General features: G+C 40.3%; 1 protein-coding gene across 2 annotated transcripts in view; it reads left to right on the top strand.

The window, feature by feature from the left end:
• kcnh7b (potassium channel, voltage gated eag related subfamily H, member 7b) overlaps positions 1 to 16,960 on the top strand; it is a 44,249-nt gene that overhangs the window by 13,566 nt on the left and 13,723 nt on the right. Inside the window, exons 3-9 of one of the 2 annotated variants that reach the window (XM_077579449.1) lie at positions 793 to 948; positions 5,684 to 6,121; positions 6,251 to 6,462; positions 10,364 to 10,789; positions 13,134 to 13,533; positions 13,615 to 13,814; positions 15,230 to 15,482. In XM_077579449.1, the coding sequence (XP_077435575.1) occupies positions 793 to 948; positions 5,684 to 6,121; positions 6,251 to 6,462; positions 10,364 to 10,789; positions 13,134 to 13,533; positions 13,615 to 13,814; positions 15,230 to 15,482 (2,085 nt within the window). Of the gene's footprint in view, positions 1 to 792; positions 949 to 5,683; positions 6,122 to 6,250; positions 6,463 to 10,363; positions 10,790 to 13,133; positions 13,534 to 13,614; positions 13,816 to 15,227; positions 15,483 to 16,960 lie in introns of both variants that reach the window. The other variant, XM_077579450.1, reaches the window with a different exon arrangement.

Genomic DNA, 16,960 nt, shown 5'->3' with positions numbered 1-16,960 from the left:
GTGTGTGTGTGTGTGTGTGTTTGTGTGTGCGTCCTCTTTGGGTCAGAGAACCAAAACAAGAGAGACCGAGAGCTACAACAAAGCGAGTTTGACATGATACTGCTTTATTGCGGTATATTTTTTGAAAGCTGACAATTATAATTATTACAGTACAGTTAGTAGAGTAAAAAAATAAAAATTGATGAATTCAAACAAAATGGCTTCCTACATTAAGTCAGGTGTCACTGTGTCACTCTCGAGCTCTCGTGTTGTTGTTGTTGTTGTTTTCGGCTCCAGTGAGTAGATTGGCCGGATGACACGTCAGCCGGCATCAGAAGCTCCTCGCTTCCCCAGATATAAACAGCAGAGTTGTGAATTGAGGATATTCCGGGTTCAAGTCTAAGTTTAGACGCCGGATGCTTTTCTGCTCCACTGCCTGGCGTGATGCTCACTTGTAGTGATTGTTCCTTTGAGCGCATTGTAACCCTCCAGATTGGCTCCAATCCCTTGGCTTGTGATCAATCCTATTCATCTGCACTGGATGATGTCTAATGACCACATTTCTATACGCCATTTTATATATAAGCCAGCAATATGTATAGATGCGTATGGTTAAGCCCCAGGGGTTAGCCCAGCTATTTTCGCGGGCTCTGGCATGCGGGCGTTGACCTTTAAATCAGATCAAGTTCTCTTCATTTTATTCCTCAAAGATCCACAGGAAACCAAAGGGATTTTTTTTTTCTCCCTAAGAGAAGAGTAACGCATGGGTCAAGTGTTTGGCGTCAGCATTATTCTCTCTCCATTTTTTTTCAGGGTCAGACTTCCAGTGTAACATTCACATCATCCCGGTGAAGAATGAAGAGGGCGTGGTGATGATGTTCATCCTGAATTTTGATTACGTTTTGGATGAGGGGAGTGACAACTCCACAGAGAAGATAAGCCCCGCATCGCCCACAAAGTCTGATCAAAGTGAGTATTCGGTCAACTCTCCGCTGTGATATAATCCTGTAACACCTTCAAAACATTCCAGCCGAGGCTAAAAAAAAAAAAAAAAAAAAAAGAAGATTCAGCCGAACATTTAAGGTCAAATACAATCTGTTTCGCCATCCTGGTCTTTTGACCTCGAAAAACAGTGGTAATCTGTTTTCCACGGTCAAACTGTCGCCACCTAAAGCCTTCGTGACATGCAACGTTTCAACGAGACGTGCTGGAGCCCCGCCCTGTCGCGAAGTCACCTGTTTTCGGATCCCGATCTCTGCTATTTGCTGTCTAATAGTGCAAAGATGCCACAAGATGGCGCTGTTTGGTGGTAGTATACTTCACACAAAAATCAGCAGTTTGACAGATTGTGAACAATACGTCAAAAAGAGGCTTCACGCTGCCTCAAACTAAACATAAAAGAGGGAATTTCACATTCCAAAAAACGTATAAATACGTTCTATTTTAAGTGTTTTTATACAGGGTTTTTTTACAAGTGTTTTTTTATGCTAGAGCATACAGACGGCATTGATGCAGCCCTTGAACTGCCGAGAACAGGTGAAGCAATGGTAGTAATTACAAAAATGGCCAGCAGGTGGCAGCAAATTATAAGAGATCAACCAGGGCCATGTTGACAAAAGCTCATTTACCCACAGTTCTAAACAGATTTGTGAATACTGATGAAACTTAGCTATATTCTAATGCTTATTGCTGCAAAACGGAAACAGATAGGAAATATACTTTTTTTTTCTGATGAAAGAAGAGACTCTAATCTTTCTTTGGGGTAGGTTCCATGTTTTTATAGCAATAGAACACACTATTCTGTGGGCCTTGCAAAATCAGTCAAAATCCAGTAGCACAGCCGTTAGCAGAGTGAAAATGGCTGGGAGTGAATGAGTTGAAGGGGAAGTCAACTCTCCCAAAAATTGACAATAATATAATAATAATAATAATAATAATATAATATAAAAATGACATCACAGTTGATCAGGTCTCAGCTGACAACCAATCACAGCTCCGCTTTAGAAAACAGGTGAGCTGTGATTGGTCGTTGCCTGAGCCCTGAGTAAATGTGATGTCATCTTCAGTCGACAGCAAGAGGCAAAATGGCCGCCCCCTGAGATTAAACTGGCTGGATTTTGCTGCATAACTCATATTCCACAAATGTAATATTAATCAGAATGTCATAATTAGACTAGTGAGATCACATACAACATATTGTCAAGAAATGTTTGTGTTAAACCACATAGCTTTGCTTTAGTGAAGTCCACTTAGCTTAATGCTAACAAATATGCAAACACAAACTGTGGAAGAACATACACAAATAAGGCAGGGTTCTTAGCTAGTTGCGCTGGACTAGAAATGCTCAACTAAACATTGCAAATCATGCAGTTAGAACACTGACTGCAGGTTAAGAACTGGCATATAGTCTTTCTCCTCTGCAAAGCAAATCTCATATTACTGCAGTTTACTGAGAAGAAACTCAGCCCAGAAGGAGTAACAACTACTGAAGTCACGACCTGTTTCGAGAAGCTCGCATGGATAGCATAAATCGCATTATGCGTTCGAGCAGGTTGACAGCAATGAAGCTCAAGCTGACGTCGAGGACGGAAAAATGGTGTCAATTTTGAAAGGCTCATCTAATGTCAAGTGGTCGAGCCACGGGCAAGGAAATGATATGCTTACCAAAACGGCAAAGCCTAAGCGGTCAAATGCTGATGACCTCACGTCTGTCCGAATGAGGCCTGAAACGAAACGGGGAGAAAAAACGAAGCGTATTGTGATTTGACCCTGTAGTAAGATGTAAACACATACTATTGTGTCCTCCTAAAAAATCCAAAGGAAGAGCAAACACAGAGATGCTGACGGGGGATTTGAGTTCCACTGTGAAATGATCTAATTATTTCTTATTTTGTCCCCTTGGACAACTTAATTAAAAAAAATCTTCCCTCATAAGCATAATGGATGTTCTACTAAAATGCTGATTTTTGTTGTTGTTTTTTTTGTTAAAATGCCACATCATTGTTTGTTTTTGCTTGCCCTAAAAATATACAGCATAATAGTACTTTTTAATGATCTCGCATCAATTATTCACAAAACTCATTACATTATTTATCCTGTTTGTAAATGTTGTATAGAAAAGATGCAAAGTGTGCACACAAGGGAGGAAATGATCTGCTTATATCGCCAAATCTTGTTTTTCATAATGATACCATCTGTATGTGTATGTCTTTTGGGAGCTTCTATAGCCCTCATTTATTTTATTTTTATGCTTGTTTGGATGAATGTCAGGAGTTTTAAATATCAATGAGTGTCCTCTCCAGCTTTTCTCTTTGATTGGAGGAACTCAGCATCTCCTCTCTGACTGAATCTCAGCCATCCTCTTCGTTCAGCGTGAACTCCTCTGGCATTCAGTTTGTGCTGTGCCTTGTGAATGTAAATAGGCGCGCGCGCGTGTGCGTGTTTGTGCATCCAAAGCTAACATGACTAATCACATTTGATTGCTTGTGAACGCACTTCAGCAAAGGGGATCTGTGGGTTGATGATGTGACAGCTTCCGATGCGAAATGATGTGTTAAGCTTACACTCAAGGTGTCTTTGGAGTTGCATATTAATGTTGTTGACCAACATTAGCGTCATTTTTCATACTTTTTTTTTTTTTTTTTTTTTAAACTGCAGCAAAATGTAATATTAAGGATTGGAATGTGGGAAAAGTGCAAAATCACAAGTAAAGATTGCATTGGTGTAGTAAGTAAGTATCCAATGGGCATACTGTACTAAAGCTTTGTTTTTGCTATCCATTGTAAAGTGGCAGAATTAAAGGCAAATGATGGATGGATAGATAGATAGAGCCAGATAGATAGATAGATAGATAGATGGAACCAGATAGATAGATAGATAGATAGATAGATACTGTAGATAGATAGATAGATAGATAGCTATAGCTAGATAGATAGCTATAGATAGCTATAGCTAGATAGATAGCTATACATAGATATATAGATAGATAGATAGATAGATAGATAGAGCTATAGTTAGATAGATAGAGCTAGAGATAGCTATAGCTAGATAGATAGCTATAGCTGGATAGATAGCTATAGATGGATAGATAGATAGATAGAGCTATAGATAGAGCTATAGATAGCTATAGCTAGATAGCGATAGATAGATAGATAGATAGATAGATAGATAGATAGATAGATAGATAGATAGATAGATAGATAGATAGATAGATAGATAGATAGATAGATAGATAGATAGATAGCTAAAGCTAGATAGATAGATAGATAGCTAAAGCTAGATAGATAGATAGATAGCTAAAGCTAGATACATAGCTATAGATAGCTATAGCTAGATAGATAGTTATAGCTCTGAGCTAGCTACAGCTGGATAGATTTCTTTTGGCTAGCGTATAGTTAATGAAATGTAAATATGCTAACATTTCCAAGTTCCTCAAAATTAGTATTCAGTTTATTCAAACAATTCAAATCAAATTTGTGCCCGCTCCATAGTGTTGTGTATCCATTTTTGTCTCAGCCACTATGTAAGGAAAAGCAATGCAGTGTTTGTAGGCGAGCCAAAACACTCTAAATATAACTCTATTAGCTAGTGGACAAGTGAGTGAAGACCAAATGCCATCCATCTTTTTTCGATATCCTCATTAAGGTCGGATGGTCAGCTGGAGTCGATCCCAGTTTACTTTAGGTGAGAGTTGAGGCACAACATATTTTTAAAGCAAGGATCAGAACAAATTGTGAATTGTGTTTTACCTTTATATTACTGTCGTAAATACAACAAACCAACAGCATTAACTGACAAGCACACGGTCAGAAGCTACAAATCTAGATCCAGGCTAATGAGGCTGACTTTGTATTGTTCCTTCAAAACCCCGCCATGTAGCCATGACCGGTGGGACCCTGCAGGTGTTTCATCTCCTTCAGCGTAGACTAGAACATCTATAAGTCTCTCCAGGAGATTCTGAGCTCTGTTAGACACTTTTAGGGGGCGGTAACATCAGCGCGTTAAGGGTATGGAAACAGATGGAAAGATATTATTTATGTATGTAAGGAGGATGCTGAGAGAGGGGCGCCTCACAAAGGTTCTCTTTCATCCCCGTACTATTCTATTGTTAATGAGTCAAATGTTTCACTTAGAATGGCAAGCAAAATTCACATATCTGACTGCAATTAGCATGACGAAATGAATTATAGAAATGAATAGGATTTTTACATTGTGTAATTTGTGTGTAATACAATACAAGAGCTGTATAAAAAAAACTTTTTAACATAAGGGATCATTTTCAATTTCAGTTGACACGGACAGGGAAGTATTCATTTCACAAAGTTTATTATTGTGAGGGAGGAGCTTCACTTAGAAAAAGTAGTGGTGTATTGCTATTTTTGTGGCATTTTGGCGCCAATGAACAATGTTGTAGTAAGTTGAAGAGCTCCAGTTACAGTAGTAGTGCTTTATCACCATCTTGTAGCAACTTAGTGCCAAGGAATTAGGCTGAAGTGAGTTATGGCGCTTCATTTTGAAGAAAAAAAAGGTGATTTGGCACCATCTTGTGTTAACTAATTCTAAACCTTTTTTGCATCAATGTTGCCAATTTTTGAGATTTGCAGCAGGTAATGAATTCATATAGTGAGGTCATAAAAGCATTTATTTTTATGTTGTTGTTTTTTTCTGCCATATAAAATATATATGAATTGCCGTCCATTTTTAGGAAGCCGATTTTTCCGCTTCCGCCAGGCTGCCTTGAGCCTGATGAATACCAACAAGCAATCGCTTCCACAAGAAGACCCAGATGCTGTGATGGTGGACTCGCCCAAAGACAAGGAGGACTCGGTCGCCCTGCAGAGTTTCCCCTCACCCACCAAGAGCATCTGCAGTCCCATCGAGGCCAACGACACCCACGCCCTCATCAGCTCCAGCCACCACTCCTCCCAGGCCAGCGTGGCCCCCGAACCGCTCGACCATTCGTCGCCCAAACTGTTGTGGGAAAAGCTTTACCAGACGGAGGTGCACCAGTCCTCTACCTCCTTGTCCAATACCTTCCCAAGAGGAAGCGTCACGAGCATGAGGCGGGCGTCCTCCGTCCATGAGATTGAAGGCTACAGTTCCAGTTCCAAAAGCATTTTCAGGGACCGCCATACAAATGAAGGTATGCATGCCATTCACACGTCGTTGTCTTTCCATTCACATGCACAAACGCATATCCGTCTGTCCAATCGCATACGTAATAATTTCACTGTCTGTTCACAAACGCACACGATTCGTTCCTAATCGCCAGGTCCATTTAACCACGTGAAGTCCAGCCTGCTCGGCTCCACGTCGGAATCCAACATCAACAAGTACAGCACCATCAACAAGATCCCCCTGATCGCGCTCACCTTCTCGGAAGGGAACGACAAGAAGACTCACTCTCCTCCGACATCGGAGAAAACCATCATAGCGCCGAAGGTCAAAGACAGGACACACAACGTCACAGAAAAAGTGACACAGGTGAGCCCTTCATGATGTATTTTTTTTTTATGGCGAAACATCAACCCCAGAGCGACCTTTTATTGGAAAAGCTCTTCGATGGTAATTCACAGTTTCACAGAAAAGAAAAAAAAAAGTCAGGGCCTCTGGCTTAGCGGCGCTTTGTTTGTGGGCTTGGGAAGCTGCCAAAGCCCCAGCGGTGGAGCTTTGACATTCAGGAAGAGAGAAGGGTCGTTCCTGGAAAGCACAGGAATAATAATGAGTTGGAAAAAGTATTTTTTTTTTTTTAACTTGCATTCTCATCTCAGTTCAGTGCTTTAGGCGGGGTTAATATAGAAAAGTCCAATGTATTCAAATTCATTTTGACTTGCAAGCTAAATCGCAAGGTTACAGGCAGCCGCCACTTATCCATCTAACTGAAAGGCATATACAGCACTAATACATAGAAGACAAGATAAATAGACAACGGGGGACGTCCCTGATGATTTTGTAAGTTTGCTCTTGCAAAAAAAAAAAAAAAAAAATGTCCATGTTTTTTTATGCTTGATAATTGGTTAATGTAATAGACAAAATATCAGTTTAAATGCACAGAAAAAAAAACACACTATAGGAAACGTACAATATAGAAATAACAAAATGTTGTTTTGTTGTATTTTATTGAATTAAATAGCTGTTTGATTCCCAAGCAACAAATAAGTTAGGACTTTGTGGAGCACATTTGAGGTGCTGTAAACGTCAACACAAAAAAACCTCTCATTCCTACCAAAAAAAATAATCTAGTTTTTTGAGCATGTTAGAGGTTTTCGTAGAGTGAGAGAGGCTTATTAGAGTGTGTGTATGTGAGATTTTTAGAGAAATTTTGGGTTATGGGAGTTTTTTTGGGTGAATGTGAGTTTTTTGGGGTGAATTGTGAGAGTTTGTTTAGTGAGTGAGATTTTATCGGTCAATTGAGATTTTTTTGTAGGCTGAGAGTTTTGTTTTGGTTTTTAAAGCGTTGGAGGTTTTTGTAGTAGAAATTGCCTGAAATTGGTGAGTTTTTATTGCCTTGTGAATTTTTGGATCATATCACGAGAGTTTTAGTATAGTGACAACTTTTTGTATTTTGTGAGAATTGTTTTTGTTGTGAGAGTGTTTTGTTGGCTGAGAATCTTTTGAGAGTGTTGGAGGAATTTTGTAGAGTGAATGAGTAAAATTTGGAGTTGTGAGAGTTTTTCAGTGAATGAGATTTGTGTTGAGTTTAAGGTTTTTGTAGCGTGAGAGATTTTTGGGGGATAATGAGAGGTTTTTTTTTAGTGAATGAGAGAAATCTGGTGTTTGTGAGAGTTTATTAGTGAGTGAGGATTTTTTCTGCTGTGTGAGAGTTTTTGTTTCATTAAGTTTTTTGGGTGAATGTCCAAGGTTTTGTGTGGTGTGGTTATTCATGAGCGTGTTACATATTTATTTATTTATTTATTTTTATTAGTGTGAGGTTTTGTTTTTTGTTTTTTGTTTTTTTTTTTTGGGGTGGGGGGGGGTTGAACTGGAACAATATGTTTTGTTGTAATAAAACATTGAATAACTTTTATATTGTGTGTTTCTTACACATTTTTGACTGATATTCTGTCTATTACCAGGCCCAGTGAACAGCCATAAATATTGGGGCCGATTATTTTCTTTGCGAGTGAACAAACTTACAAATTCAACAGAGGACCAAAATAATTATTCCCTTCAGTGTACAGAATATAAAAGCACTTTGAATGATCCAGCCGCACAGAGCTGTAATACTGCTCGGTACGGCTGATGTCAGCAGGGGAAAGCATTTATATTGAAACAACAAGCATCCCTCATCTATAAATGAACAAACCCATCATCGTGATTAAACGCTCTTCTTCCCTTGTTGACCTTAGTTTAGTGTTAGGAGACGCCACCGAGACATGAGCGCTGAGTCTTCCTCTTGAGTGTGTTGTATAATTCATGGCTTGAACATAGGGGAATGTGCAGTGACTAGAAAGACCCCGCTGCTGCCCACAGCTTCACTTTTGCACTTTTTTTTTTTATGGCACAGGAGAGTCTTTGTCATCCACGGCTTATTAGGCCAAAAACAGGGGATGACTCAGGACACTGAATAATTTACGATCCAGACAGAATGTATTCGTGGGGTGGAAATTAAAACTAATGTTTGCTTAGTTTTATTGGGGGGTTTTTTTCCCTTCAATGTTATCTTTCATGTAATCCACAAACTACACACTACAAACTGCTGGGTTGTTTTCGTAACCCACATTTTGAGCAGATTTGGTTACTTTAACCCAAGGTTGGCTCAACTATTTTTGACCCAGCAGAGAGTGGGTTGAAGATTGGATTTGAGCAGGCAGAAGAGCTTTTGGGCTGAGAAGCAGTGTTTTTCCAAGTGTACAAAACGCTAAATGCTATAAATGCTAGTGTCGCGCCCTCATCTCTAATTGTTTTTGGATTGTCCGGCCCATTGTTGCTGCACAGAAGGCTTCATCACTCACATTGGCTTTTCTCTCATTGATCTATTTGTCAGAGTCTCTCAGGGAGAGCAATTAGGTAAAGAAGAATTACCGAAGCTTGCAATTTCACTTTTTAATTAACCAAGATTGCACACGGCAACTCCATGAGTTTACTTTTTGTGTATGTCAGCAGTTTTCAAACAGGAATCCCTGGTGCAGAAAATTATTTGTAATAAATTATAATCTTGTATCATTGAACACAGCCAGCTACTGTACGTATCTACTGCGCACAGTAAAACAAACATAATTAATCTAATAAACCAATTAAAAGCTTGTAGGGTTGTGACGTATAGTCATATAAATCTGACTTTATTGCATGAGTAATATATTTTCAGTCATTATTACATGAAGAGTGTAAAGGATGTTTTTTTTTCCCCAATAATAAAGTCTTATTATAGAGAATAAAGACATTTAAAGTAGCACAAATGAGCATTTGGTTTTCGTTGATTATAGCGGCACCTTTGGACAACAGCGGTATTGTTTTCCCTTTCATTTCCCTTGAAAGAACCACATTTCCCATGAGGCCAAGCGCATATCATCGCGAAATCCGGACATCCAAGGCGTCCGCTGTTGGACTGAATTACATTGTTTCCAGTGGCTATTTTCAATCTTTTCCTTTATACAGCACTGTAACGTTTCTAAAGTATGTTAACAGCAGACGGTGGTTGTGATCTTACCTTTTTTTATTGTACATGCAAACGGCTGCGCTCTTAATATATTAAATGTTTTTCAATGTTTGTATTATTTTAAAGTGTGTTAAACACATTTGCTCCTAAAAACGTATAATACATACATATAAAAAAAAAAATTATGCTAGAGCATACAGAAGGATTTGATGCAGCCTCTCAACTGCACAGAACAGTTAAACCAATGGTAGTTATTAGAAAAACTGCCAGCAGGTGACAGCAGAGTATAAGAGATCAACCAGGGCCATGTTGCAAAAAAGCTATTTTCCCCACTGTTTTAAACAGCTTTGTGAATAACGATGAAACTTAGCTATATTCTAATGCTCATTGCTGCAAAACGGAAACAGGTCGAAATATCCTTTTGTTTTCCTGATGAAAGAAGCGACACATTTTTCTTTTGGTAGGTTCCATGTTTTATAGCAATAGAACACGATATTATGTGGGCCTTGCAAAATCAGTCAAAATCCAGTAAAACAGCCGGGAGCGAAGGGGGTTGCTTCAGTGAAAATGGCTGAATGAGTTAACTTCCTTAAATTAAAAGTGCCGTAAATGCTATAAAAACATGCATAAGAAGAATTTAAATGTATTAGGGTATTTCTATACTGTATTCCGGATTTCACTTATTGTGGTGGTGGTCTCTGGTCTGTGTAGGGGGCTTTACTGTAGCCTTTTTTTTTCCATTGAGGAAAAAAAAAACCTTAACAATCCTTTTTCTGTCTCGCTCAGGTCTTATCACTTGGAGCCGATGTTCTGCCAGAGTACAAGCTTCAGACGAACCGCATCGACAAGTTCACCATTCTGCATTACAGCCCGTTCAAAGCTGTGTGGGACTGGCTGATCTTGCTGCTGGTCATCTACACGGCCATCCTCACGCCTTACTCCGCCGCCTTTCTCCTCAACGACCAGGAGGAGCAGAGGAGGCGTGAATGCGGATACTCCTGCAGCCCCCTCAATGTGGTGGACCTCATCGTGGACATCATGTTCATCATCGACATCCTCATCAACTTCAGGACCACGTACGTGAACCAGAACGAGGAGGTGGTCAGCCATGCGGCCAAGATAGCCATCCATTACTTTAAAGGCTGGTTCCTAATAGACATGGTGGCGGCTATTCCCTTTGACCTGCTTATCTTCGGCTCAGGATCAGATGAGGTTTGTTATCTCTTTTTTTTCTTTTTTACCCGCTATTTCCTAAGGGAGTCGAGTATTACCGCACAGAGCCTCAGTCATCCCTGCACAGTCATCTCTTTATTGAGTCCAGACTTGGGCACCCGAGCCACTACTTAAAGCCTAAGTCTTTCTGTCTCAGCTATGGAAGGATTACTTTAAATTGCATGTTTTTTTTTTTTTGAATGGTCCTCATTCTAGAATCCATTTACAAGGATTAATGGCTTACCAAATGGCAATCATTGATGCATTTATGTGACGAGGGGGCCAACAGCGCCGTGTGCACAGCTTACATGCAGATGTTAGATAGTCATTGGGAGGCTGGCTGCCAGGCCGGCCGGCTTGTTTGATGGCTCTGGATCCACTTCAGTGCTTGATCGTGCACTCCATTACACCAGAAAAGCTCCTGATTATAAACCATAATCATCTTTTTTTTTTTTGACCACTGCCGACGCCGCTACTGCTTAGTCAGCGACGCGAGTCTCCTTAAATCTCAATCGCGGTGTTTTTCTTACCCACCTAAAGAAAATTGAGTGTACGCGATGGTGGCGGGCAACGAATGATTTGTCTTTTAACTCTTTGACTGCCAAAAACGTTAAATAACGTTTAGTAAAATCCTATGGAGGAGTGCCAAAGACGTTAAAAGACGTTTGTTTCAAAACAGAGGTGAAACTAACCATTTTCTATTGTTGATTACTGAAAAACGGAATAAGGTAGAAACAAACTTTTTTTTCTGATTAAAGATGAGAGTCCAATCTTTCATTTGGTAGTATGTGTGTTTCCACAGTCCAAACACATAATTTTCTGTGGACCTTGAAAGATCAGTCAAAATGCTTAAATCGACTGGCACCCACGGCATCCCTTTTCTGAAAACGTCTGGCAGTCAAAGAGTTAATGCAAACAGATTATATGGCGGTGTTTCCATTTTCTATACAGCTTATCCTCACTAAGGTCACGGGGTGAGCTGTGGAGCCTTTCCCGGCTGACTTTTCGCGAGAGGCGGGGTACGCCCCGGAGTGGACGAATCAGCGGCTAATACTGTAGTATTACTCCTAAAAAGTTTGATACTGTACTATAAATGCCTATAAATGCTTTGATGAATGTATGATAGTAATTGACAAAGATAAAAACGAAGGACAATTTCGCTGTGATCATAGTTAGTTTTATTTTATTTTTGTTTTCTAAATGTAAGATCTAGTTTTAGTTTTATTTTGTTTCATTAGAGAAAATGTATTCAATTTGAGTTGTATTTATTCTGTTAGTATTCGTTAACTGTAATAACCTTGGTCCAGGGCTAACCCCGCCTTTTTTCCCGCCGGGATAGGCCGCAGCTCCACCGCCTCCCTAATGACGACAAGCGTTATCGAAAACGGATGTATGAAGCTGTTTATGTCCCCCCCCCCAAGTGAGAAGCTCTTCAGCAACTACATGATGTAATCCCTTGTGCAGATAAAACGTGAATGAACTCGCGTTACATCTGTCATGGCTTATGTGTTTGACTTAAATGTATAGCTGTCCTGGCTACTAGTAAAGCAGGCAATAATTCCAAAGGCGCACCAATTTGAGTCCAAATCAGCACGCTTGACTGCATTCCACGTTGGTTTAGAAATACAAAATAACCTCAGTATAATTTTGTTTTGCAGAGCCACAAATGCCTCCGCTGCATTTCTTGGAATTAACTCCCACCGTATGTTTGCTGTATACTTCATCATTTAAATAATTTTAATAAAACAATTCAGTAATGCTTGGTGTGCATTACTACACATTGCAGCAGTTTGCACAACAAAAGTCCGCTCAATGAAGTGCAACCAAATGAATAGATTGTGGCACGTCGAGGTACGGTACCGTAGTCTCATATCGGTTGTTTATTGCCCCTCTTGGGGAATGTGGTTTTCCGCCGTCAGCACATCGCGGAACCTCGTGACATCATTAGAATACAACAGATTGCGTACTGTACATTCATCCCTCGCAATATATTGCTACGTAACATTTTCTTCATTTTCGGCAGCATCATCTGAAAAGCTCACGTGTGGTTGCAGAGCTTGTGTAGTTTAGTCTAATAATCGGATGAACGACAACAAGGCGAGCTGTTGGTGACTTTCTGAAATTGTAAAATAGTCGTATCAAGTGAAAGATCTTTTCAAAATAATAATTGAAATTCATTGGAGATTATGTGTAGGCGATTAGACATGCCATCGCCAAGGGACAGGTTCGGCATGACGCGCGGCGTAAATCCACGCAGGGGCGTGTTAGACCGGGTGTTTGTAATCCCGCAGATGCGCAATGTCGATGGCGTGAACACAGCTGACTCCATTCGCCATGTGTTTAGACGACCACTCTGATTGGCCTGCTGAAGACGGCGAGGCTGCTTCGTCTGGTCCGAGTCGCCAGGAAGCTGGACCGCTACTCGGAGTACGGCGCCGCCGTCTTGATGCTGTTGATGTGCATCTTCGCCCTCATCGCCCACTGGCTGGCCTGCATCTGGTACGCCATCGGCAACGTGGAAAAGCCTTACTTGGAGCACAAGATTGGCTGGCTGGACAATCTGGGAGTGTCCATAGGGAAGAAGTACAACTACAGCGATCCCAACTCCGGTCCGTCCATCAAGGACAAATACGTCACCGCACTTTACTTCACCTTCAGCAGTCTAACCAGCGTGGGATTTGGCAACGTTTCCCCAAACACAAACTCGGAGAAGATCTTTTCTATTTGCGTCATGCTGATCGGATGTGAGTGCAAACACTTGTCGGCGTCATAACCAACCAGATTCTCAACCGCAATGAATAAAAAACGCACCGTCTGTATTTCAGCCCTGATGTACGCCAGCATCTTTGGGAACGTCTCAGCCATCATCCAGAGGTTGTACTCGGGTACGGCACGCTACCACGCGCAAATGTTACGGGTCAAAGAGTTCATCCGTTTTCATCAGATACCCAACCCGCTGAGGCAGAGGCTGGAGGAGTATTTCCAACACTCCTGGGCCCACACCAACGGCATTGACATGAACACGGTAAATAAAAAGCGCGCCAAAGCACTCATCGCATTGAATGCATGAATCTAAAGGCCAAAAGTGTTTTCTCTTTTTGTCTGCTTCGCATTGCCGACTTGATGTCTTTTCTTTGGCAAGAGCAGGAGGTGCGTATTCCATTTATTATCTTTGTCTAATTCAACAGCCAAGTGGGTCAGTGTGTCAGCACGGTTTGAAATAAACATCCCCAAACCCCATAGCTGTGGTATAGAAACAAGTGTGGGGGGGGGGGAGGGGGGGGGGGCACGTTGAGCTGAAGCGCCATCTTGTATCTATGGCAAGCCATGTCCTTCTATGTTACTGGGTGAATGTTCCACGCACCAAGTATTCATACAAATGTTCAAACAATAGCATTCTTAATGCTGAACAGGATTGAATTTAAACAAAATGCAAATGTGAGTTGTTGTTCTTCTCGAATGTTGCATACACACTTCTGAATGGACAGATTAGCTTAATTTGCCTACAATTAGCTAGCGATAGAGGGTTGATACCGATGCCGAATATTAGTGGCCAAGTAAGCTGATAATCGATATTTGAAGCCAATATTCCGTAAAAGGGGGAAAAAATATTGGCATCGACATTTTTTTTTTTTTAAATACAAATGTCAATCTTGACTTTGTTGTAATGTCTTAAAGCATTAATGCTTATTAAACTTTTTTTTTTTATATACTTTTCAAAATGTAGACGTTTTTTTTTCTTCCAGGGAGCTCCCAAGGTTATCAGTACGTCTTAATAAGTTAAATGCACACTTAAAGGGATACTTGACTCATTGAGCCATTTTCAGCAGCAAAAAGTTAACATTTTGTCCAGAATGAATTTGGTAACTATCATTATTTTTCATGTACAATTAATACCTTAAAATACGAATTTTTCCACCTGCTGTCGACTGAAGATGACATCACCTGCTACTTCCTCAGCACAGGTGATGTCATCTTCAGTCGACAGCAAGTGGGAAAAATTGTTTCTAAAGTTATTAATTGTACAAGAAAAGTAATGAAGTTATCAAATTCATTCTGCAGAAAATATGAACGTTTTACTGCTGAAAATGGCAAAGTAAATCCAAATTCTTTGTTTTAATGTCAAACAACAAAAAAGGCTCCGAAGGTTCCCAGGGTCCGCAGCATCATTTAGTTAACTGCAAATTGAAACAAATAGTTCCCTGAGATTAAAATGGTTTTGGCTTTACCTCAGATTTTGAAAAAAAAAGGCCGATATCGCTATTCGACAAAATGCTTCATATCGGGTTTATCCCTACAAATGTTTTCATGACCTTGTCTGTCACCCTTGCTATACAATATTCCAACTTCAAATTCTTCTCACTTGGAATTTTAAAATGCACTTCACATGGACTTTTGATTGATTTGAATTGCGCACTCATTCCTCCTCCCTCCTCGCAGGTGCTCAAAGGTTTCCCGGAGTGCCTGCAGGCGGATATCTGTCTTCATCTCAATAATAACCTCCTTCACAACTGCAAAGTGTTCCAAGGAGCCACCAAAGGCTGCCTGAGGGCCCTGGCCATGCACTTCAAGACCACTCACGCCCCGCCCGGGGACACTCTGGTCCACAGTGGCGACGTACTCACTGCCCTCTACTTCCTGTCCCGCGGCTCCATTGAGATCCTGAAAGATGACATTGTGGTGGCCATTTTGGGTAAATTGCATCTCTTTTCAACCCGATTGACTTTATTGTCCTCAAGAAAATGATCCGTATGACGTGTCATATTCCAGATAAACGTACGCATAAAAGGTCTGTTTTTTGTTTGATATTTTAGCATTTCACGGTACAGCATGCGCATTAGGGATGCGTTGGCAGACCTCCGCGTTCGTGATAAATTCCCTGGCCACATTATGTAATATCTGGATAATCTGCTGAGATCCCATACAAGAGCTTGTGCTGTCATTCACACACACACACACATTCTGACTCACAGTCTCAGAGAAACATTCATTCAAATTTTTAACTCAATGTTTCCTATTGGGCAGAGTTCTGACCTTGTGGTTCACTCGTTTGCCTTACATTCTTAGTGTTCAGGGTTCGAAATCTCAGCTCAGGGCTTCTTGTGGTGACATTTACATGCCCTCCTCGTGAAACGTGTACATGAGGTGTATTGTAGACTTTAAAATTGTCTATATGTGCCCTGTGATTGAGTCCATGGTGGCCAACACCCCTCGCCCAAAGTCAGTAGGGGATAGGTGCCCAAATCATGCGCTTGCTGACAGGTGTGGCAATGGCAGGGCGGACGTTTTTGGCAACTGTTAGCATGGTGGACCTTCAGTTAGCATCATAATTGACTTATTAAGCGAACTCTATTCTCTTATTTCTGGAAGGTTTTTATAACCATTGATCTTTTACTATGACAGAGTGGACATGTTTGCACACTTAATATGATTACAAAATGTTACATGTAAATATCTTGTCTGTAGCTAACTACTGTTTCAGCCTCTATTGAAGAAAGGCAAATGGTCTTAATGGAAAGGATGGTCTTAATTTTTAATTGTATTTATTTATTTATTTACGTTTAAAGGAAAGAGACTTACAATTGTACTGGTATGTGTGCAAATGTTTGGCCACGTCTGCTACATCTGCTACATTGTCGTGATTTTGATTAGGACACCAAAGACAGTTGATCCTAATACTGAGTATTACTGACACAACATAGATAATTGCTCTCTGTGAGTGTCAATCAAAATTTTGTACAGTATTATCATTTTCATAAAGCTTCAATCCAATTAACTCATTTGCTCCCAAAAACACATAAGTACGTTCTATTTGAAATATTAACATGCTCCCAAAGACGTATTTATACGTGTTGTACACGTTCTTCTAATTCTAGAGCGTACAGAAGGCTTTCATGCCGCCTCTGAACTGAAGAGAATGCATAAAACAATGGTAGTTATTACAAAAACGGCCAGCAGGTGGCAGCAGAGTATAAAAGATCAACCAGGGCCATGTTGCAAAAAAAGCAATTTTTACCAGTGTTTTCAACAGGTGTGTGAGGAATGATGAAACGAAGCTATATTCTAATGCTAATTGTTGCAAAACGGAAACAAAAATATACTTTTTCTTCCTGATGAAAGAAGAGACTCTTTCTTTTGGTAGGTTCCATGATTTATAGTAATAGAACACAA

This window comes from Vanacampus margaritifer, chromosome 11 (assembly GCF_051991255.1).
Source record: "Vanacampus margaritifer isolate UIUO_Vmar chromosome 11, RoL_Vmar_1.0, whole genome shotgun sequence".
Lineage (NCBI taxonomy): Eukaryota > Metazoa > Chordata > Actinopteri > Syngnathiformes > Syngnathidae > Vanacampus > Vanacampus margaritifer.
Note: the sequence above shows the minus strand (reverse complement) of the source record. Positions and strands in the feature narration are given on the sequence as shown.